Raw genomic sequence first — 23,128 nt, forward strand, 5'->3', positions numbered from 1 at the left:
GACAGGATGCTAGTAAGACAAACACGTGTGGGGTGCCGTGCTTCCATTTTTAAGCTAAAAATAATCTTTTTTTTTTAACCAATTTTTTAGTCACAGAGTGTTCATGTGTAATTTTATTGTTAGCATGGAATTTGTGCAAATTTAGTGTTCTGCAATCAGTCACAGTCTGTATAATCACGAGCCCTTCAGGTTAAGTAGCTAGCAGGGGTTTCTGTGTGTCCTTAAATAAGCAGTTTGTTGATTTAAATTTCAGTGTGAGAGTAAAGCCTTCTTGTTCTTGTGCTGATATCACATTTGACTCGCCCCACCACACGCTCAACCTCACTCAGGGATATTTTGGGGATGCCTGGAATGTGTTCGACGCCCTGGTTGTGATTGGCAGCATAGTAGACATTGTTCTCAGTGAGATTGATGTAAGTAAGCTCAGCTTGAAGCACCCCGCTGCTCTTTGACTTCTTTCCTTTCAGACCACCTCCACAGCAGGTTTTAGGGGCAGGACTCTGATTTCTGCTGCTTTGTCTAACTTTTTCCTCCTTTCTTTCTCTCTCCAACCCTTCCATTTCATTACAACGACTTCCTTTAAATTTCCACTCTTGTCTGATTGTCTTCCCCTATCCCTTCCCTTGGTCTCTCACTTTCATCCCCATCATTTCCCCTTACATGTACCTTCGTGCACTAACAGCACTATTTTGCTGATGCTTGGAACACATTTGATGCCTTAATTGTTGTCGGTAGTGTCGTCGATATCGCTATCACAGAAGTTAACGTAAGTACTTCTTCTTTCTGATTTGTAAGTTGAACTGAAGCCTTATAAGAAAGCCACCTGGCAAGTTTTAGTGTTATTAGCTTAAATTTACTGTGAATCTTATCTAGCTTCCGCTATAAAATATAATAGAAATGTTGAAAATGCATCCCTAATAAAAGGATTTAAAAAGTATGATTTAAAGCTGGCTGTTGGCTTTGTTTGTAAAACTTCAGTTTGATTTTCATGAAGCTTTTCTTTCATGCTAAATTGACCTAACTCAGATCTCTCCTGTTGGAGTTCTGCTTCTGTCTGTGCTGCTGTAACTTTTGTTGCAGTTTTTGACAGGACATCGCGACAAACTTGTTGATGAACGTGTTGATTATTCTGTTTATTCTTGGACATAGCAATGTCAAAACCTCACATTTCTTTGTGAACTGTGGCCAGAATTTGGTCCAGAGCAGGATGGTTTCTGATGTAGTTGTCTAACTCTTACTCTTGTTTATTTTGTTTCCATAGAAACTTGTAGAGGCAAGTATGGCAATGAAAAAATGTTGTTTGTGTGTAACCTTTTGTTGATGACAACTTTATCTTTGGGACCCCTTTGCTATGGACTAATGACAAAGACAAAGAGATTTTTGTAATTTCGCAGTACTTTAAAAAATTAATATCGAAGCTCATTAAAATAGTAGATGATTGCTTCTCTTTATAGCTTTCCCTTGATAAAAGAAACGTCTAAAAACAAAGACTGGACGTCTGTTTTTGTGCTTTTTTTGCTTTGAGCTTAGCTAGGACAAAAATAGTAAAAGAAAGTTCCAACAAACACCCAAATGTTGCATTTCCAGATAATAACTATGGTGAATATGGTGCTTACTATAGGGGTAGCATACCAAAGGCTTATCACCCAAACTGACCCTCCTCCCGCCTCCTGAGTGCTCTCATGTCTGAGCTGCAGTGCTGTTTTTCTGGAGTAATTTTTCATGTCTTCTTAGTTTGTGTTCCAAAATGTGTGTCTGCATGAGTGCACAACAAAACATTAACTTTGTTTGAAGCATAAGACACAGTGGTGTGTTTTCAGGTTTTTTATTGTTATGCATGTGTGTTTAATGTGTGTTCAGCGTGTGCTTTCGGTTGTATGTGCGAGTGTATGCAGAGGAGTGTGTTAGTGTGTGTGTGTTGGAGACGTGATGTTTATTTCACATTGTGGTTCTATGACATGCTTTTTCATGGCATTTCTTTCTTATTTGCACTGCATGTAAATGTTCAGATATTCTAGTTTTGCATTTATTCATAACAGGAGATCTGTTATGAGGATGTGTTTTGAGTCAGTAATATTTTTTTTTCTACTTGCTTGCTGTGTCAGTCATGACTCGTGTCATTGCTCAGATTCTTACCAGACTACCGTGACCTCTCCAAATGCATGCTGGGGTGTCAGACACTCACCTCATCCCCCTAACATCCTTTCCATGTCCCGCCTCTCGCAGATGGCGCTTGGCCACCCGCTCCATTCCCCTCCGGTCAGTTTTTTCCATAGAGCCTTGTGCAGTTTGTCCTTGTTCGCTTGCTACACTCCTCTTTACTTCCAGACAGAATGGCCCTGGTGCTCAGAGCTTGGAAATTCTACACAACATTAAGGGCAATAATGTTGGGAATTAAACCGATGAACCTATGAAGCTCAGCGTGTTTGGGAATTCCTAACAAAGGTTTACTTGTGTTTCCTAATGTCACCATTTAATGTCCTTAAAGTTGTGTAGAGGCCACTGTGGCTTCACATGTAGCTGCTGTAATGCATCAATCAGGGAACAGATCAAGTCACAGAGTGACCTAAAAGGAAACGATACTAAAAGTTAGGCCTCAGTTGTAGTGTTCACATCAAAGTAAAAATTCAGGTAAGGTCTGAAAATTTCCCAGGAGTTCAATAGGCACGAATTTAGTGTGATTTTGTACACTTACAATGATGGTGGTTTAATGCAGCTGAGTCTGAGGTTCTTTGATGATCTTGTGTTTGTGTCTCTGTGAGTGATTGTCTCTGTGTTTTGTTCTGTCTTCCTGTAGTGAGCTCTTAAAGCTCAGAATGGAGCTCATATGTAGCGCAGGTGTGTAGACTCCAGTCAGGTGCATGAACACTCCCACAGCAACTCTCTACTTTTTCCTTCTTTCTACCTTTCTGCCTTTCTTCTTCTTCTCCCTGTTTCAGTATGGCTCAGTCTCTCTGGTTTTCTTTTCTGTCCCAGTCTTGGTCTCTATTGCTGTTTCCCTCCTCCTGCCTCTTTGTCTGTGTCTTTCTCTCTCTCTCTTTTCCTTCTCTGATGTTTATTCATATCCTTCTGCACCGGACTGTGAGAGCGCCCTGCTATGGCAGTTTTGTTGCAGGGCACTACTGACATGCATGAGTTGCTGCATTGCTATGAGTTCACATCATTCAAAGGTCTTGCGTGTGCGTGCAGTGCTTCCCCAGCAACGTGGCAATGCTGAACGCATGCTCCATCGGCGCTGTGGCCAGGATTACCTAAAGAACCTCCTCAGGCTAATTCTATTTTTTTTAATCATTTCTGCTCATGCTGCACCTCATAACGACAGTTTGCAAAATATTGACTCAAGCCACATCTGTCTGATTATCTTATGTTGTCAGTGCTGAGCCTTTCTGATATTTTCCACATGGAGCTAAATGCTTTTTTTTGCTGTAAAATCACATTATCATGATACAGGCTCAGCCTAACCACCATCACTATGACTGATGTTTCTTTTCTTTTTTTAAAAGTTTTGCATCTGGATTTTGTTTGGGGATAAATGCTCGCTGATTACAGCTGATGATATCAAATGATTTATTTGTCAATTGACATGAATTGCAAACAAAAGTTGTGTATGGGTATGAATCTGTGCGAGCGACTGTGTGTACATAATTGATCATACTCAAGCTCTTTTGGTCAGCAAATTTTCAGTCACTTAAAATGACAAACTATTGGATTGTGAACATCCTACTTGTACTCTCTTGTGTCTATTTGTGCCATAGATAATGCTTCAAGCGCACAATATATGATTTTTGTGCAGTCATATGTTGATGTGTACCTGTCTGAATCTGAAGCCTGCAGGGTATATGTCGAGATACAGCAGGACTCTGTAAGAACAGCACATGATGCTTTTATAGCAACATCGATTCATTGCATTTGTCAGTTAGACGTAACAACTCATTAACATCGTCTAAGAGGATCTCATCATCATTTAGTCTCATCAATAAAAACCATTACACCGGGGGAGTGATAAAGTTGTGTGTCAGTCTTAAATGTTGATTCGTATTTAAGTAATTTTATGTTGTATGTCAGTCAACCCCACATAGAAATGTTAAGTAATGTGAACTTGTTGTTTGGCAGTCTTTTAAAGTGTTAAGATAAGATTTAATGGTAAATACATGTGTGTCTTTGTCACAGTGAAACTATAAGACAGTTTGTCCTGTCAGTGAGAAGAGTAGTGACTGTGTTCTGTCTGCGTCTTTGCTGACGTGTGCTGGTGTCGTGTGATTTTAAAAACAAAACAAAACAAAAACTATCAAATGTGTTGTTCCACGTTTTTGGCCCATTGTGTGTTAGACCTGTGGCCTCTGTACAAGTCATTAATACAGGTCTTTGATTTTAAAGCCAACGGAGACTCCTCAGTTGGATGAGATGGGGGTAAGATGCTCCACCCCCCACACCTTTAACTCTGTCAGGGCCATGCCATGTTTGGATTTGCATTTCTCTGTTTAGTCTTCTGTTGTCAGTTACACTTTCTATGATCTGTTGCTTATTTCAAGTCCATGTTATGTACTATTACGTTTTCACGTTCAGGTTTCCTTTCTCGTTATATTTCTTTTCTTCTTTTCCTCATTTTGCTTTTGTTAGCTCCTTCGCATAAATCCTCAAAACATTTGCTTTTAATTTTTCCTTTTGTTTGGAGTTATTTCGAAGGAGAGTGTGTCTCTCAAACGTGACGTTTGTATCCTGTTAGGTGGGAGCGGTTTTTAAGCCGCTCTTCACGTTTGTATTGTTGACACTGCTACATGGTCTCTGCCACCATTCTTGGGTGGGGTAGTGACCCATGGATGACCCCTGGGATCAGGTCACCCAGCTCTGACCTGTGAACCTCCTGGCCGACCCGTTCGGGTTGGTCCCACTGTGACTCCGCATGCAGTGACTCTGGACTGAGGGTGCCATGCTTGTGCAGATGTGTCCTGTCAAGTATGGCAAGGTTTTCTCCAGCATGCTTGCCTCCTTGCTTCCTTCCCTGTAGGTCTTTACAGTGACAGGGAACCTGACAGTGCTTTATACACAGGCAGAAACAGACACATATCAGCTGCCGCAGACTGCCTAACAGACTTCTCTAGATTGTGTTTTTTGAAGTCTTTACATTTGTTTTTGAGAGCTGCAATCATATCTGAAAGGCATAGCGGTCAAACCAGAAAATCTCTGCTCAAATAAAAGCAAAACTCTGCTTTGATTTAAAGATCCAGTTTCAGTTTTTCACTATGAAAAGATGCAGTGCTGCTTTCTCAGCTCATATGTAGCTGGTACAGACGTCTTGGATAAGACTTCATCATCCCATAAAGCACAGCCGGGTGCTCTGTGTTCACTATAAACGTGCTCTGTTGCTCTTCTGCTGCATAACACTGAACGTTTCCTCCACAGAACACAGAGGACAGCGCTCGAATCTCCATCACTTTTTTTCGTCTGTTTCGAGTCATGCGGCTGGTCAAACTTCTCAGCAGAGGAGAGGGTATTCGCACCCTGCTTTGGACTTTTATTAAATCCTTTCAGGTGAGATGCAGCACAAATGTTTAATCAATGTCTAAGGGAAAAATGGAAGTTGCTCATATGAATCTTTTTCTACTTTTCCCCTGTTTTTTGCCTTAAGGCTCTGCCATATGTTGCTCTTCTGATAGCCATGCTGTTCTTCATCTACGCTGTCATTGGCATGCAGGTTGGTAAACTGGACAGAAAATACTTTTTCCACAAATTTTTAACCACAACAGTAAGAGTGCAGTTGTATTCATTTGGCAATGTTTCTCTAACAGGTGTTTGGAAAGATTGCAATGGTTGATGGCACTCACATTAACAGAAACAACAACTTCCAGACCTTCCCACAGGCCGTGCTGCTTCTCTTCAGGTCTGTGGATAACTGATGTCAGGCCATCAGGAAAATCAAATTTGTTTTCTAGGTGATTAATTTGTGTGCGCCATGCCTGCGTTTTCTCCAGGTGTGCCACAGGTGAAGCGTGGCAAGAGATCATGTTGGCCTGTATGCCAGGGAAACTGTGCGACCCAGAGTCTGACTACAACCCCGGGGAGGAGATGACGTGTGGCAGTGGATTTGCAATAGTTTACTTCATCACTTTCTACATGCTCTGTGCTTTCTTGGTACACAAAAATGAAACTGTGTTTATCTAAGGATTCATTTCTTATCAGTTATACTTGCGTGGTGTGTATTGCACTACCTTATCATTTGCAGCATCAGTAGTGGGAGTTCTGTTTCTTAAAGATATCAGTTTTCACATCGCAGGTTTAATATGTGTAACATATTACTATACATATAACATTTGATCATTCTTACACCTAGAGCTAATATGAAATGGGGCAAAAATGAATAATCTTTAAAATCATCATAACATAAAACAACAGGTCCAAGTTATGTGCATCATAGCACAATAGTGTCAAAATAAAAATGTCCTTTCTATAAAATACAATGTGTTCCTAGAACCCTATGTATACTGTATGTCTGTTATTTTGAAAAAAATACTTTGTAAATATATTAAGACCTTTTTCTTTTATTTTCGTAGATTATTAATTTGTTTGTGGCCGTCATTATGGACAACTTTGACTATCTGACACGTGATTGGTCCATTCTTGGTCCTCACCACCTTGATGAATTCAAAAGAATTTGGTCAGAGTATGACCCTGAGGCAAAGTATGTGCTTTATTCCTCATCTGAATATTCATGTTCATGTTCATTTTTTAACTATGTCCATTACTTTCTATGTATTTTTCTCATATAGAGGCAGAATTAAACATCTGGATGTTGTAACCCTTCTTCGTCGCATCCAGCCTCCACTGGGTTTTGGCAAGCTGTGTCCTCACAGAGTGGCTTGCAAGGTCTCCTCTCCTCTCCTCTCTTCTCCTCTCCTCTCCTCTTCTCTCCTCTTCTCTTCTCTTCTCTCCTGTCATTTTGATTAATAATTTCAGGTAGAAATGATGATTATTTTACAACAATATTAAAGGCTTGTTCTCTTCTTTCAGAGGCTGGTAGCCATGAACATGCCTCTGAACAGTGATGGTACTGTTATGTTTAATGCCACTTTGTTTGCACTGGTGCGGACAGCCCTAAAGATAAAAACAGAAGGTATAAATCAAACATGAATGACATTTCATTAAATTGCTGCTAAGAGAACAAAGAAAAATATTCCCCCAAAATTCAGCTCACGCACACACTGCATTAATTGTTCTCAACTTCAGTTTAAATGGCTGTAAAGTGGAGGGCTGGGTTCTCAGGGATGCTTGTTTCCCTGTGGTGCAGGTAATCTAGAGCAGGCCAATGAAGAGCTGCGAGCTGTCATCAAGAAAATTTGGAAGAGAACCAGCATGAAGCTGCTGGATCAAGTGGTGCCTCCTGCTGGTGGTTAGTGGAATTAACATCACAGACACCTTCATGTCCTCTGTTTGACACACAAATCAGCCTAAAGCAGCCTGCAGAAAACACACACACACAAACCATATGCTTCCATGCTGTTCACATATAATTACTCCAAACAGGTATTTTGTAACCAAGTCCTTAAATAAACCTAACACTCACGCTCACACTGAGACAGTGTCACATATAAATAAGGCTATATTGTGCTGTTTCTGCTTTGTTCATCTTCTCCCTGTTGTCCCCTCAGCAGTATGTCTTTTTTAGTCTGTGTGTATTCAGTACACACTGCTCCCTCCCGCCTGCCCTGGATGCTGATGGAGGCCACTGACTATCTGCTGGGCTTTGGGCTTGCATGGCCTTATAGACCACTGTGCAAGAGCATGCTTCGTCTTTCTCTCCAACATCTCTGTCCTTCCTTCTTTATCTGTTTCTTGTCTCTACTCTCTCTCTTCTGTCTTTTTTTTTTTTTACTGCCTGAGCTTTTTTTCTTCTCATACTTTTGTATCTCTGTGTCCAAAACTTTGAAAACACTTCAGAATATTCTGAAGCAGTTCTGTTTTAGGGTGGTGGCATGGAACTAGTGTTGCCTCTCTCTCTGATCTCTGTCCCCAGCGTGCTTGTTCAAAGTGATTCAGACCCCTGCTTCAGAATGATTCTCACACACTCGTACATGCTTTTTAAATTCAAAAAATGGCAGAATATACATGCAAGAACACAAGCTTTGAGTACAGTATTTAGAAAAAAAAGCATACATAATATTATGTAGGGGCATACATGAGCACAAGCATATGAAATTACACACCGACATGTATGATGCATACTGTAGTTTTGCTTGCTTGCATGTGCTAAAGCAGTTAAAAAACATTCAATAGCATCCTTTGACATCCAAGAAAGATTTAGAAAAGAAAATTTAAGAAAAATTTGAACAAATTAATCAAGTGGCCTAAATGGAAAAATTGTTTTTGATACACATTTAAAAATTGAAAAGCCTTTCTGTTTTCCTGTCATGATTAACTGAACAGAATTAAAATTGTTCATTAATTTCCAATGAGCTCAAATGCTCTTGTTGATCTTCTCTTGAAGAAGAAAAGACTTTCTGCAGAGCAATAGTAATCATTTAAAGTTTTATCAGTCCTTTTAATGTTGCAGGTGTTTGAACACAAATTCCTCCAATTAAATCATCCACAAGTCAGACATACTTACATACATGTAATCTCACAGAAATACACACATGAAGACATGTTGGGATATGTTCATTCTCTGTCCTTTCTGATACACAGCAAATGATCCTATTTGGTACATAATGAGGTAAAGTATACACACCATCAAAATGGATTTATAACATTTGGTTAGAAATCATTTGGTTGGTGGAGGTTAAAAAGTGCCTCGCTATTCTTAAGTTCTAAGGTGGTGAACCCCCACCACCCATAGACGAGGGAAGAGAAGAGTCTTTCCCTCTCTCTCCCAGGGTACTGTGTGTTGCTGACATAGGAAGCATTTGTGTGGTCTGTTCACTCAGATGATGAGGTAACCGTGGGGAAGTTCTATGCCACCTTCCTGATACAGGACTACTTTAGGAAATTCAAGAAACGTAAAGAGGAAGGCCTGGTGGGTGCACACCCTTCCCAGAACAACACAGCCATTGCTTTACAGGTGAGTCTTACGACACTCAAGTGTGTTTCTGACAACGTGAGACGGGCTGTTGAGACCTTTGTTAAAATGGATGAATGAATGAACTTTGTTAAATCTGATATACATCTCTGTGCATTTCATTCAAAACTCATCAAGAGTGCTGATGTTATGGTTTGTGATCCAGCAGGACGTTCATGATCTTGGTGTACAGTATGATTCTGTGATTTATGTTTCTCTTGTGTGAATTTAGTACTTGTGTCTTCTGTGTCTCAAAAAAATAGCTAGATGTTGATGTTAAGTGCACATCACTGTCTTCAGCCACCATTGCATGTATTTTCTGTGCATCACAGTCCACGACTCATGAATTTCACATGCAAAGCTTGTTGCAGTTTCTGTTACCTTATATCGTATGATATATGGCGTCAGTATAGTCCCATATATCACTGTCAGACAAAAACATGACCAACTAGTTTCTTTATATTTAACTTTTTCTATGTATTCTGCTATTATATAGATCTACAAAGAAAAGAGTGAGAAGAAAATTATATTTTTACATTATTTACATTTTATTTTTTTCATCCAACTAGTGGAAAATATTTCAGAGGGAAAAAAAAGGGACTGAAAGGGCTACAAAACAACATCAGCAAAAGTAAAAGCGAAATATACGAATAAATACTTTTTTGGAGTAATGTTAAGTAATTTGGAAGTGTAAAAGTAAAGTAAAGTAGTGCAGTAATGAGTACATACAAAAATGATTTAATTTAAAGAAAAAACATAAAAATGGGAAGGTAAGTTAATAGCAGAATAAAAATGAAGATAAATAAAAAAGTAAAACGAATCAATTATATAATTACATGCAATGCTTTCACCTGAAATGTAAATTGCTCTCTTTTTCCAAATTAATAAGATGTTTAAGAAATTGGAATCCAGTCATTTTAGGCACCACACAGTCAACATAATCTCCCGTTCTTGGTGATAGGAAGGCAACTGCAGCAATCAAATTCTTTGAGTTGTTGATTTCTCTTTCTGTCAAGTTTTATTTGACAAATTGCAATCATTGCAGTGAAAATCGAATACTAAACACAACATATGGGTGATTGAACATACATTTTTCTATAATTAACTCAAGAAATAGCCATGAATCACATTTTTTTATTCATATTAAATTACTTCCTGCAGTACTCAAAGTATTCCCAGTATGTGACAGAAGCATATCTGGAATCTACCGAAGGCTACATTCAGGAGAGCACATCTGCCTGTCTCTGTGTTCTCATCTCTCACAGTCTGAAAGTACTGTAAGTGTCAGGTGTTGTACAGCACAGGTGCGTGTATGTTCAGTATGTGTGGTGGTTGTGCCTGTATGATGTCAGAGTTCGCACTGTGAGTTTTAAGATGAAGGTCACAACCATAGCTCTTAGCCTTGTTGTTGTCATGGTTCCAGGCTGGCCTTCGTACGCTGCATGATATTGGGCCTGAAATTCGCCGGGCGATATCATGTGATCTGCAGGATGACGAACTAATAGACTTTATTCCAGAGGAAGACGAGGAAATTTATAGGGTAACTGATTCAAATTTACACAAAGGGAAATGTTTGTGCTTGTAAATATTAATTCTTGTTCATGGAAAGGTACGTGTGAAAAAGCTAGCTGTAGATGGAAATGGAGTAGGAAGCATTTAGCAGCTAAATCTGTAGCAGAAGCATTAGCTTCAGATTTTATATCTGCAATATGTAAGTTTTTTTTTCTTCTAATGAGTTCATTTTGCTTTATTATGTTTCTTCTCCATTTCAGTTCCAACAATCTAAACAGTGTTTTGTTTTGCTCGCACATCATGCCATGTACCAGCTTCCTAACTTACTTTTGCACATATATTTTTCTTAAACAATATCAGCCCTCAGACTTAACATCAATAGCATTTGTCTTGTAAGAAGGAGAAATGCTGGTGGTTTTACTGTGAGTGTTCCTTCACAGCGTAATGGTGGACTCTTTGGTAACCATCTCATGAATGGTGGTCATCGGCGATCCAATGGGCATCAAACCAATGCCACTCAGCGCCCTCTGCAAGTGCAGCCTCCACCTCACTACGCCCACATGGAGCAGCCAGTAGGACGCCTGTCTAGAGCCAATGCAATGTCCCATCCCAACCACCATCATCACCACCACCACCATCATCACCACCGCCACCACAACTCCTACGGAAAGTCTCCCAAATCTACCAACATAAACCTCAACAATGCCAACGTGTCCAGTCTTCCCAACGGAGGACACCATCGCTACTACGAACACGCACCTCCCAATGGCTATCCAGGTCTACGCAGCTCCTATTATGATTACGACAAGCCACGGACACCCCAGGGTCAAAGGTATCCACACAGTGATCATTATGTCATGTTGCAGAATTAGATCAAACAATATAGAGTGAAAGTGGATTTATATAAATTTATATAAACCTGAAGCTCCATTCACACCCTGTTGTTGTATCCTTTGTCTCTGGCACATTTTATTTGGCAGTGTGTACTTACTCCCATTACGCGTCAAATGTTGCAATTACATGTGGACTAAACATGTAAAATATTACGTCACATCAAGACGTGCTCAACATGGACTGTTGCAGCAGGAATTTCAATACTGTCTGAACTAACTCATCTGTAAGAAAATCTTTGTAGAAAAGTCAGATACCACGTTTGTATGAATGTAATTACAAGTGTATGTTACAATGAATTTGATAATTATGGAAGAACATATAGCACTAACACATATTAAGAGGTGTCCTTGTCTTCATTTCTGCCCAGTGATAGTCACGAAGAGACTTCTTATGGTGTACAACAACACATAAGAGGATTTATTTTTAAAAACATCACTGTGGTTATTCACTGTGTGAGTGCTTGCTGTTGTCAGACATCGGTGGACAATACTGCTACTGTGTTTTTCCACAGGCAGATTCTTATCAGACTTTTCCATTACATTAGCCTCTACTGGAAACTTCATTCCACCATGCATCATAAGCCTACTCTTGTACTGACACTTAATTTGTGACCAGTAGCACATTTTTCTTCTGATTTCCCATCTTCTGTTTAAACTACATTCTCCAGTATTGGGCCTGTTTTTCCTTAGTGCCCAAGAAGTTTGGGGGACAATTTCATTGCTTCCTCTTTATGAAAAAGAAATGATTCTCAGATTGTTTCTTATCTTAAAGATAGATAATGGAATTGTCAGCCGACAGTGGAGTCATCGCCGTCACTCTCTGTTCTCCTTGTACATATATATGAGAATGCTGTATATGCTTCATATACTGTATGATATATATGTCACACTTTCTTCACCCAGTTTCCTGTGTTCTCTCCTTCTCCCTTTCTCCTTCCTAACTAAATTCTTTCTCTTGGCCATCCCTGTGCTTTCTTGGACAGAAGGCGCTACTATGAGACCTATGTTAGGTATGTTGTTTTTCTAGGTTTGGTTCCAGCAATGTGTCTCAACAGCAAAAGAAGGACTTTTGTTTCATTTTGACTTGGTTTTGGAAATTGTTGCATCCTTGCTAAGTCAGTGTTTCACATTACATGCTGGCCAGTCATTTTGCTTTCCTAGTTGTTATGGCACAGTTGTGTTTATGCATTGTTGGATAAATAATAGAGAAATGAATGTGAGTGGTCAGCATTGTGCTGAGAGCAGCCCTGCTTAATGCATGTGTAAAAGTGATGCGCTTGCTTTAAAGGACTACCCAGATGCTTGAAGACAGGGGAGTGTATGAGAATGTTTGAAATGAAGTGAGTGAAAATCACTACTTGTGTCCACTTCTTCTGTTTAGTGCACATTTCCCGCAACACTGCATATAGTTAACGTCATGACTTACTAGAAAGAGATGTGTTTTAATTAAAGTAGTGAATGTCAAAGTGGATGGGGTGTTTACATGGCAGAGATAACCCACGACTTCTGTTTGTCTTGGTTTGGTTGTAAAAGGGTGGTCTCTTGAATTGCTGCCCCCTGTAGGCTTGTGTCTGCATGGCAGTGCATGGCAGTATAGCAGTAACCCCCATAACGACAGTAACAGTGTGCACGCTCTAACCCCTCTGCCCTGGCTCTTTCACAGGTCCCACAGAGGGGATGGTCGCCATCCCACCATCCGAAGGGAGGAGGAGTTTGATGAAGACCATTTCTCCGGGGAGTATTACAGCGGGGAGGAGTTTTATGAAGATGACAGTATGCTGTCAGGGGACAGGTAACAGTCTTTTCACAGTTTTGCAGTTTGCAGTTGCAATTTCATTCTGACTTGGCTAGAAATTTATTCCAAAGGTGTTTTGGATAATGGATCCCATAATGTAATGTTCACCAGGTATCAGAACAGCGACACGGAGTATGAGACTCCCAAAGGCTACCATCATCCTGACAGTTACTACGATGATGATGAGCAGCCTCTCTACCGCGACTCACGGAGGTCACCAAAGAGAAGATTGCTTCCTGCAACACCTCAAGGTATATTATGACTATCATTTATATATAAAAGATAGATATGGCTTTCTTCTCTGAAAGTGGAGGCTGATATTTGAATGCATTCTTTCTAATGGCCAGTAGGGGGCAAAAAGGAGTCAATTAGAAAAATAAGCATTATGCTCAAAAAAATCTTTCTCAATCAGTCTACACTCTCAGTAATGACTTTATTTAACACGGCCTGATGTTCATTTAGTCAGTTATGGTTTGATATAGAGTAAGCAGACAGGAAAGAAGGGTATGCTTTAGGGTATTCTTATTGTGTGATTGTCGCTACAGTAATAGTGTCCTTGGTTTTTGGTCAGATCCTTCCCTTTCATGTGGGCTCTGGTTCCAAAAAAGTAAGGTGGCTAAAATATTAAAATTGTTCATCCTATAAAAACAGCCTGTGATTGTCGTCCTCCTTGACCTGGTGCCATGTGTCAATGTTAAATATTGTAGAAAGCTTTTACGTGAGGCACACCCCTCTTTGCTTTTCATTTCTTCATAGCTTGTTATTACATTGTACATTAGTACATTGATCAGAGCATAGATTTTCTTAATATCTGAAATTATTAAAGTGGCAAATGTTAATCCTCTATCCAGTTAAGGTGATTTTAATAGATGAGCAACATAAAATAGCTGTGTGGGGTTTTTTGTGTGCTTGTGGACAAACCTCACAAAGCTGTAGTTTTCTTTTAAAGGTTGTACATGTACACAAACTTTGCTTTTTGTTCGTTTTATTGTATTGTATTACTCGTATGTTTGAATTTCTCTCATTGTTTCTAAGTTAATGCTCACTGCTCTACTCTGGATTAATTCAGGTAATAGAAGGCCATCCTTCAACTTTGAGTGTCTGCGCAGACAAAGTAGCCATGATGAGCTTCCACATCAGCGTACTGCTCTACCACTGCACCTTATGCAGCACCAGGTAACACAGACATTCTTTAAGTTACATTTTTGGCCTTGGGTGGAGTGACATTTGTTAGTAAGTTGCAGATTGCATCAGCTTTCTTAAATGAATTGCTAAATATCACAGAAAACTGTTGAATCGAGATACTACACAGCTATGAAATAGCAGCAAACAGAACTGCTTCCCAAGTGGGTGGCACAGTTTAACTATACTTCAAGTCACTTTTGTGTTCCACCGTCAAAATCCTCCTTCTTCACCCATCAGGTTATGGCTGTAGCAGGGCTGGACTCTAGCAGAGCCCATCGCCTCTCCCCAACCCGCTCCACCCGTTCTTGGGCCACACCCCCTGCCACACCGGCCAGTAAAGACCAGTCACCATACTACACCCCTCTCATACGTGTGGAACACCCACACAGGGAGAGTGTTGTTGGTAGCCAAGTGTCTGTGCGCAAGAGCTCCTGGTACACAGACGATCCCGAGTTCTCCCAGAGAACGTACTCACCTGTGCACCTGCAGGTTCCTCCGGAGTACCATAACCAGTACCACCAGAAAAGAGGCAGTGCAACAAGCCTTGTGGAAGCGGTGAGTTTAAGGCTGTTTGGTGGAATAGTTACTGGAAATTTTGCATGACCTGGGCTTTGATCTCACAAGCACATTTTCAGATTTATTGTGTCATCTGAACAAAACACAAAACACAGTCCTAAAAAAATCCACACTGAGATATTTTTCTTCAAATTCCTCCGAACAGGTTTTGATATCAGAAGGACTTGGGAGATATGCCAAGGATCCCAAGTTTGTCGCTGCCACAAAGCACGAGATAGCAGATGCATGTGAGATGACGATAGATGAGATGGAGAGTGCAGCCAGCCACCTGCTGAATGGAGGAATGTCCCCGGGTATCAATGGGGTAAATGTGTTTCCCCTTCTGACTCCAAGGGATTATGAACTGCCGGACACCGCAGCCAGCTACAGTGATGAAGAGCCAGAGACAGAACCCAGAGGTCCTTACGAGGAGGACCTGGCAGACGAGATGATCTGCATCACAACTTTATAGCAGAGGCTGGAGGATTCTGCACATTAGGACCCTTATAGATTTGCGAAAATTTAAAAGAAATGCATCTGTTGGCTCTGACCCAAAGAAGTGCCTTTAAAGTGAAGAGAAAAGGCATAGGGATGAGAGACACACAAGTCCTGTTCGTTTAATTGTTCTCCACCTGCCAGCCATGGAGGTCACAGCACAGAGCCAGTTACCATTCCTGTTGAGCACAGAGGGACAGACTGGATCTTCCTTCCAAAGGCTTTGACCTGATGGTAATATACAGGTTCTGCCTGCAGCCAGTCAAAGACAATAACGCTGATGCCAGTGAAAGAGATGGACCAACTGGCAAAGGTGTGAGATGCTCTAGAGGGTGGGTCTCTAAGGGTGATGACAATCAGATGTTCGATGTCATTACCTCAGTCACTTTTTTAAGGTTTGGCATATCATGCAAGTTTTCAATGCAAGCATAGAAAGGCATATCTCCTCACATAGTTTTTAGAATAACTCGACCCCTTCGTCGTTAGCGCAGATCGTTTAAAGATCGCTAGAGCTGAGTGAAATAGTGAGATAGAGAGCTGAGTTGCACCAGATTATGCAGGAACTAACAGTCCTACTTATAGCATCATTCAACTTGAGATATGTACTTTTCAAGCAACTAAAGCATTTGTGATAAATGCACTAGCAGGCAGGTTATTTTAACACTTTAGAATAGCCTGATTAATATTTCATAGTTGATATGCTGTAAATTGTATTATATAACAAAAGAAACTTTGTAAAGAGATATTCTATATTTTGTAATTATGTATCATTTAAAAGATCAGCAATATGGACCCTTGTGACTCATGTTATACTATAAAAGCAGACTTGCATTATTTTATTAGGTAAACTGTTCGGATATTTATTTGCTTTTTTTTTTTTGCCAATATGCACCTTTTATTTTGCCTATGACGACAGCATTCTTTAGAGGTTCTGCTTATGTGGCGACACTACCGCACAAGATATGCTTTGTTTCCTTAGCATAGGAGTACACTTGTTACTTCATCAAACCGACAATGGAGCATTTTTAGAAGGCAAGCCTCAAGGATCCAGTGCTGAAATTTCTCACAGATGTGACGAACACATTTGTTTGCATATTTTGTGCACAGTATTTTAAAATGCGTAGTGCATTAACAATGCTGCTTTTTTCAGTTGGCTTCGGAGTCAAACCTAGGTTTTTGTCAGCCCCTACTGAAATGCCTTTTTGCTGCTGAAAGAACGAAAACTGATAGATGGTAATAACAGGGATAAATTAACACTTTCAAAGCTCATGCTGGGAATTTCACTCTTTGTTGGTCATGGCAGGGTTTCGTTAGACCTTTGTACCGAATCTTAGCTATCACATCTTAGCCTTCATGCTGTATGTGGAGAGGGCTTAGGTGGCAGAAGACACATGCACACATCCAAGGGCCGGAAACAGCCCCAACATGTGTTCTAGGTGAAAGTACTGAGGGTGTCCTGGTGTCAGGATGCTGCAGAGAGGCAAAGCAATACTAACCCCCACACCCCCAACCTTTCTTTCTCAGCCTCCCTGCTTCCTGCGTATAGTATACCTCGTTAGGCATTGGTGAAGACATATCATTGTCACAGCTTATCTGTTTGTCCCAGTATCCCACAGTGGATTCGTTGAGATTAACTAGGGCTGAACGTGGATTTTAGTGTGACTGTATGAAAATGAATGGCAAACCCCACACTGGGTACGTTTAAATAAAGGAGTAGCTGGAGCCCACAAGTTTAAAAACACAAGGCAACAAAATATCTTTTAACCATTCATCATCCGTTTTTCTCTTGCATAAAGATACTGGACTAAATAAATTGAGGTGGGCTGTTTCAGGCGTTACCATAGAGCGTTTAAGGGTTAATGTGACCTGCTGTTGTAGGCGAGTGCATACTGTACTCTAATTCAACCGAATACTGTCATGAAAATGTAGGTTTTCCATTTTGTGTGCACATTGAAAGGGCTCTTTGAATTGTTTGTGAGTAAAAAAAAAAAAAAGTGTTGTAGTCCTTTTGTTGATAACTGTCATAAAAAGGACCAATGCACATAAAAGGCACATTGTACTATTCGTAGCAATTACAGTACTGATGAACTGAAGATATGCATTATTTTGTAAACACTTTTAAAAGTTGTGTTAAACTAAAGATTAAAAGAACTTACTTTTACCTCATGTCAGGGATTCCTGAAAAAAGAAAAAAAGAATATAATGATTTGGTTCAGTCTACCAATGGTATTTAAATATTAGCACATAGCTGTTTGTCTTTGCACAAGTAACTGTATAGTGCTTTTTGTTTCTCCCTTTTCTAAACAGATTTGTGTATTAAGGTGAGACAATTTTGTACTTTTTGTGACTGTGTGTATGGTTTAGTGGAATCTATATTTGTCATTTACACCTCACCTCATAATGCTGGGAATGAAAGAGTATTAAAAACATTTTTCAAGGTGCACTGTTCCTCTGTTTTGCAGGTAGGAGAAAAAATAAAATAAAATGATCAAGTACCAGTTTACAGAGAAACACATGTTGATTTGAACGTTTCTATTAGTTTTCTTCATCTTGTTATGATTATAATTACTATTACTACTATTAATGTTCAGAAAGCTGTATTAAAATAGAAGATAATGTAATATATGTACAATATGGAAAGACCCATGGTAATGTTCTCTACTTGAAAGTCTTGATATCTGCTCCTTAATGTTTTTATTGAGTAAACATCTTTTCTCTTAGTAGCAAATGCTTTACTATAACCCTCTAGGTTTTGTATCAATACATTTTTTGTATTTTTTATTTTATTTTATTTTGGCCTTGATTTTCTTTGAATCGATACTGATATTTTATTTTCTATTGATCATCATTGAATAAACTTATGCTGAAATGCTGTTCTAATCTCTTTGCATTCTACACTTTTTAGCAGACAGACAGTTGCTGTGAGTGTCGCCTCGCAAATAAAAACAAATAATTCAAACGCATAACTTCACTGACGTTTGTGTAATGTGACAGAAGACGTCTGCAAAATGAATTTTTACAAGCATGTTGCATTTGCACATTTCAGGAAGGAGACACTTTGTTTATCTCCACAGTTGTTGTCGCCTCCGATGCCTCATCGTCCTCCCATGGCTCTTTCCCGCACATCAGGAAGGGTACAGCGTATTTACGGAACTAAAGGAAACATATATCACAGTCTATTATTGTAAGTCAATAATAACATTTCTGATTTATCAGCATATACAGTAGAAACTATGTACATTAGATAGGCTTTTAGATTGTAGGTTATATCATATACAACAAAACAAACACTAACAGTGATATTAAAGTGTGACAAAATAAAAATAACTTTTAAAATGTAACTCATTGCCAACCCTACACATATGCTTTAAAAAGAGAGTATAAACATATAATAAGGCTTTTGTAAGCACAGAAATATGCATTTAAGAAAAAACATACATGTCTGTAACTACAACCCCTCCTGTGTGTCTATTGTGTCTATTGAAAATATGTTTTACTGGCTTTATGGGAGAATTGATCATATGTGAAGGTAACTGTAAAATTAAAAATAAACAAAAATAGACTCTAAACCCTTTGCTCGTTTTAAACTGGGGTGAAATGGTTTATTTACTGTAGACAAATTTAAAATTTTCTCATTAAAACTGGAATATTCAACGTAAAATATATCAAATCTGTAAGTTATATAATACCAACAGAAACAGTGTTGTATTTATTCCTGTATTTCCTGAATAGCTGTGTAATACATTTTATCCCCACTGGGTGGTGCTCATGTGACGGAAAAAAGAGTTGATTCACTAGTTCCCCTCAATGTGTTTACCATATCTGGCTGAATACAATTATTACCTGCTTATTGAGGTAGATATAGATGATGGGATTGTACACAGTGCTGCTCTTGGCCAGATAAACAGGCACTGTGCCCACCAGAGGATGAATCTTCACATCTGGGTTGTACACCACAAGCATGGCCAGGGTGGCATACGGCATCCAGCTGATCAGAAATGTCAGGACCATCAGGATCACCATGGACGCCACCTTCATCTCCCCTTTAGCCACTGCGCCACCTTCCACACAAGCCATCTTTGATACCTGTAAAATGGTGTGTTACTGATAGGGTCACTAAAGACATTTAGAGAGGAAACATCTCTGCAGTAAGATTCAAGACTGAACTGAAAGTGACAAGAAGCCCCAGCTAGACACTAAACACTTTACTGAACAGGATTAGAATTTTAAAAAAGCTGGTAAGAACTGATTTAACCTTTAAAAAACAGAAAAATAAAACACAGTATCATAAAGTTTACACACTTCTTATCAGAGGTGGGACCAAGTCATTGTTTTGCAAGTCTCAAGTAAGTCTCATGTCTTTATCCTCAAGTCTCAAGTCAAGTCTCAAGTAATGTCAGGCAAGTCAGAGTCGAGTCTCAAGTCACTGGTGTAAAAGTCCGAGTCAAGTCACAAGTCTGAAATTTTGAATTTCAAGTCCTTTCGAATCGTTAAAAAAAACGAAAAAAAGCATGTTGCAGTTTTATGCTAAATGTAAATATTAGACCATGTAATTTTTAAATCTGTGTTTTTCTCAACACATGACAAAATAGTGAACTTAGAAAATATACACAAATTGTGAAATTGCACCTCTTTAAAATGCAGCTCAATTAAACCTAGCTCCAAGAATAATTTTCACCGACAGTTCTGAGATAAGCTGCATGTTATTCTTGGATGCGGTTGTAGGACCGGCTTTAAAATCGCATGACAAAAATATCATACATAAATAAATGATATTTTTTAAAAATATATCATTAAAAAAAAAACTGCATCACCAACGTAGCCTGGAAAACATTTGCTAGTTAGATGAAGTCAGCTATCTCATGGTAGCATATTTATATGCATATTTATAATTATACGCTTCTTGGAGTGAGTGCATACACTCATGAAGTTTAGTAACTTCAGGTCGCTGCGGATGGGTGCAGGACCTTGAAATGCACCGTGTAGAACGAAAGACCATCGTACATATCATAAGTTTACCAGTCTCACAAATCGTCATCATAAATACACATTCGTTAACCGTTTATTAATAGGACCTTTGAGCTCAACGGTAATTAATTAGTAGTGGAAATAATTTCTGGTAGCATCACAGAAATGTAGCAGTGACAATAATACTGTATGCTGTAATCGTACTGGGCAATTAGTGATACAAAAAACCTGTTTTATCCTGTGAATAAAAGTATGTGTTTTTGTCAATGTACCATAATAACAGAAGCGAAACGCAATATTGTGTCAGGACAATTCACTATTTATGCACAATAAATAAAGGAGCATAGCGCGACAATTTCTGTTCAGCGCCAGACTTGCTTGTACCCTATATCACCAATTATGTTAAGAAAAATGACGCATTAACTACAACAGCAGACTGACCTTTGTGTAAATGCTTGGAGCAGACTAACCTGTGAGCTGGAGTGTTCTGGGACGTTATATTTGATCTTTGAATGGCTGCAATCCAGGCCATCCGTCGCGTCTTTGTTACTGCGGAAACATGGCTCGAACAATTTCTCCTCAATGACATAATCCGATAACAACCGATCTCTTTACCCGTCGGCTTCCCGTGGCTGTCATGCGACCGGCTATTGCAGTTAATAATACAACAGCTTCTTGACATTTTTGTTTCTTTTTATCGCTGTATAACTGATTTTAATTGAAAGCCTGCGTGCGCTAGTACCGCTTGCCACGAGTTCCCAGAATCCTTTGCGGTTCTACCCGTGAATGACGTCACATTTTCAATCTCTATATAATATGCATGTTAAATTTTGTATTTGGGGTAAAATATCAAGTCTTTTCAAGTAAACCGGTTCAAGTCCAATTCAAGTCCCAAGTCATTGGTGTAAAAGTCCAAGTCAAGTCACAAGTCTTAGAACATTTTTTCAAGTCAAGTCTAAAGTCATAAAATTAATGACTCGAGTCTGACTCGAGTCCAAGTCATGTGACTCGAGTCCACACCTCTGCTTCTTATAGTATATTGTCTTTATTGTGAGTAGTATGTGTAGCCTAAAGCTGTCAGTTAAATATGATAAATTTAAAAATAAGAGATTTTACTAGTGATCAGAGTTATAATGTAAATTCAAACACATACTTCCATTGCGCTACAAATCCCGCAGATGACTTTAACACCATAACTTAAAAGTATGTGTGTTATTGTTTCAACGCTATAATAGCTCACCCGGTGTAACGTCCACATTAGCTTGGTGTAGGATACCAGGATGATGGCAAAAGGAACAGCAAAGCACACCGCAAAGTAAACCACGATGTAGGAGACATTTTGAGGGTCTCTGTTGTGCCAGTCTGGCGCACAGGATGTCCCAACACCCTCCAACTCATACCTTCCCCATCCAAACAATGGAGGCAGGTTCCATGTCAGGGACCACAGCCAAGATAATATAACACCTCCAACTGCATGCTTCTTTTGGAAGGTAATTTGTCCCAGTGGCTTACACACCACAAACATCCTCTCCACTGCGATCAGAGCAACGGTGCACAGAGATGTGATACCTAAAATAAATAAATAAGTAAATAAAATAAAATTTGAATTTTCACGGACGCTAGTGGAGGTGAAAGTACTTTTAATGACACTGTACTCCATGTGGTATTCTTTGAACTTACCAAACAAGGACACAGCAAAACCTTCCATCACACAGCCTGTTCTGCCCAGGGAAAAGTACCCTTGGGCGTTGTTGACCACAGAAAGCACTCCTCCGGTCATGGCTGTGCCCAGATCAGCCACAGCCATGTTCATTAGAGCATAGTTGAGCGGCTGCCTCAGCTGCTTGTACAGGAGGGATACAATAATCACTGTAGCGTTGAGGGTGATGGCCGGACCAGTAAAAATGGCCATAATGATGGACAGAATGATGTAGCCAGCCCGTGGAAGAGAGGGTTCCCCCTGCGGACCCAGGTAAAAAGAAGCATTTTGCAAAGATCCAGAGTGCTGCATGGATGCAAAACTATAGGAAAAAAAGTGGTATGGTCGTCTTTTCTTCCCTGGAGGTGCTCAGAGTTCAATATCTCACTACTCGAGTGTGACAGTGGAGATTAGACGACTCGAGTCTAAGAATAAATCCTCCAGATCTGGACTTACCAAAGAGTAATTCCTCCAAAATGATGGTCCTTGATCCCCCACCCTTTTCTTAATTGTAAAAGGATTTAAACAGGCAGTGCTTGTTGCTGCGCTCAACCCACTGAGCAAGTACAGAAGAAAAGCAAGACAATACAACAAAAATAAAAATACAATAATATAAGATTATTTGTGACTGCTCCCCCTCACAGAGGACAACTAAATCAGACTGCTGATTTAGTTGTCTGTGAAATGCTTAGAGAGAGGTGTTTCACAACATGTGCTAACTACTGTAATTAGGACTGTGTGCCCCAAAAAGTTGATTCTGTTCATCTAGACGTTGCGTTTTCTGTGGGAGAAACATTTTCTCACTCATCCTAGTGACTTCTTGAGATGAGGACATATATATATTTTTAAAAAAATCAAACTGTAACTTTTTCAAATATGCATCTTTTAGTGCTACTGCTCTGTATAGAAAAAGCATAGGCATAATTAAACTCTCTAAGTTGCTAATTTTGAATACAGCAGCGTAAGAAACATGATCA

At 39.5% G+C, this 23,128-nt stretch overlaps 2 protein-coding genes across 11 annotated transcripts in view; one reads left to right on the plus strand and one right to left on the minus strand.

Annotated features, from left to right (window-relative positions):
- Nucleotides 1-18,358, plus strand: part of cacna1da (calcium channel, voltage-dependent, L type, alpha 1D subunit, a) — a 61,646-nt gene extending 43,288 nt beyond the window's left edge. For 4 of the 10 annotated variants that reach the window (XM_026167823.1, XM_026167826.1, XM_026167825.1 and 1 more), the window contains 19 exons: nt 683-766; nt 4,378-4,410; nt 5,404-5,532; nt 5,630-5,695; nt 5,790-5,881; nt 5,973-6,132; nt 6,552-6,679; nt 6,768-6,864; nt 7,009-7,111; nt 7,286-7,387; nt 8,919-9,052; nt 10,473-10,589; nt 11,002-11,393; nt 12,438-12,464; nt 13,118-13,246; nt 13,361-13,500; nt 14,319-14,425; nt 14,672-14,989; nt 15,156-18,358. In XM_026167823.1, the coding sequence (XP_026023608.1) occupies nt 683-766; nt 4,378-4,410; nt 5,404-5,532; nt 5,630-5,695; nt 5,790-5,881; nt 5,973-6,132; nt 6,552-6,679; nt 6,768-6,864; nt 7,009-7,111; nt 7,286-7,387; nt 8,919-9,052; nt 10,473-10,589; nt 11,002-11,393; nt 12,438-12,464; nt 13,118-13,246; nt 13,361-13,500; nt 14,319-14,425; nt 14,672-14,989; nt 15,156-15,461 (2,664 nt within the window). In that variant the 3' untranslated portion in view covers nt 15,462-18,358. Of the gene's footprint in view, nt 1-682; nt 767-1,261; nt 1,274-4,377; nt 4,411-5,403; nt 5,533-5,629; nt 5,696-5,789; nt 5,882-5,972; nt 6,133-6,551; nt 6,680-6,767; nt 6,865-7,008; nt 7,112-7,285; nt 7,388-8,918; nt 9,053-10,472; nt 10,590-11,001; nt 11,394-12,437; nt 12,465-13,117; nt 13,247-13,360; nt 13,501-14,318; nt 14,426-14,671; nt 14,990-15,155 lie in introns of all 10 variants that reach the window. The other 6 variants (XM_026167822.1, XM_026167832.1, XM_026167829.1 and 3 more) reach the window with 3 other exon arrangements.
- Nucleotides 18,359-18,478: 120 nt separating this feature from the next.
- LOC113022431 (parapinopsin-like) lies at nt 18,479-22,510 on the minus strand. The gene is made up of 4 exons (XM_026167833.1): nt 22,133-22,510; nt 21,693-22,021; nt 19,328-19,570; nt 18,479-18,637 (listed from the first exon to the last, which is right to left on the minus strand). Exons 1-4 carry the CDS (start codon nt 22,461-22,463, stop codon nt 18,527-18,529), a joined length of 1,014 nt encoding a protein of 337 aa, XP_026023618.1. The 5' UTR covers nt 22,464-22,510; the 3' UTR covers nt 18,479-18,526.
- Between the last annotated feature and the right edge of the window lie 618 nt (nt 22,511-23,128).

This window comes from Astatotilapia calliptera, chromosome 5 (genome assembly GCF_900246225.1).
Source record: "Astatotilapia calliptera chromosome 5, fAstCal1.2, whole genome shotgun sequence".
NCBI classification, from domain to species: Eukaryota; Metazoa; Chordata; class Actinopteri; order Cichliformes; family Cichlidae; genus Astatotilapia; species Astatotilapia calliptera.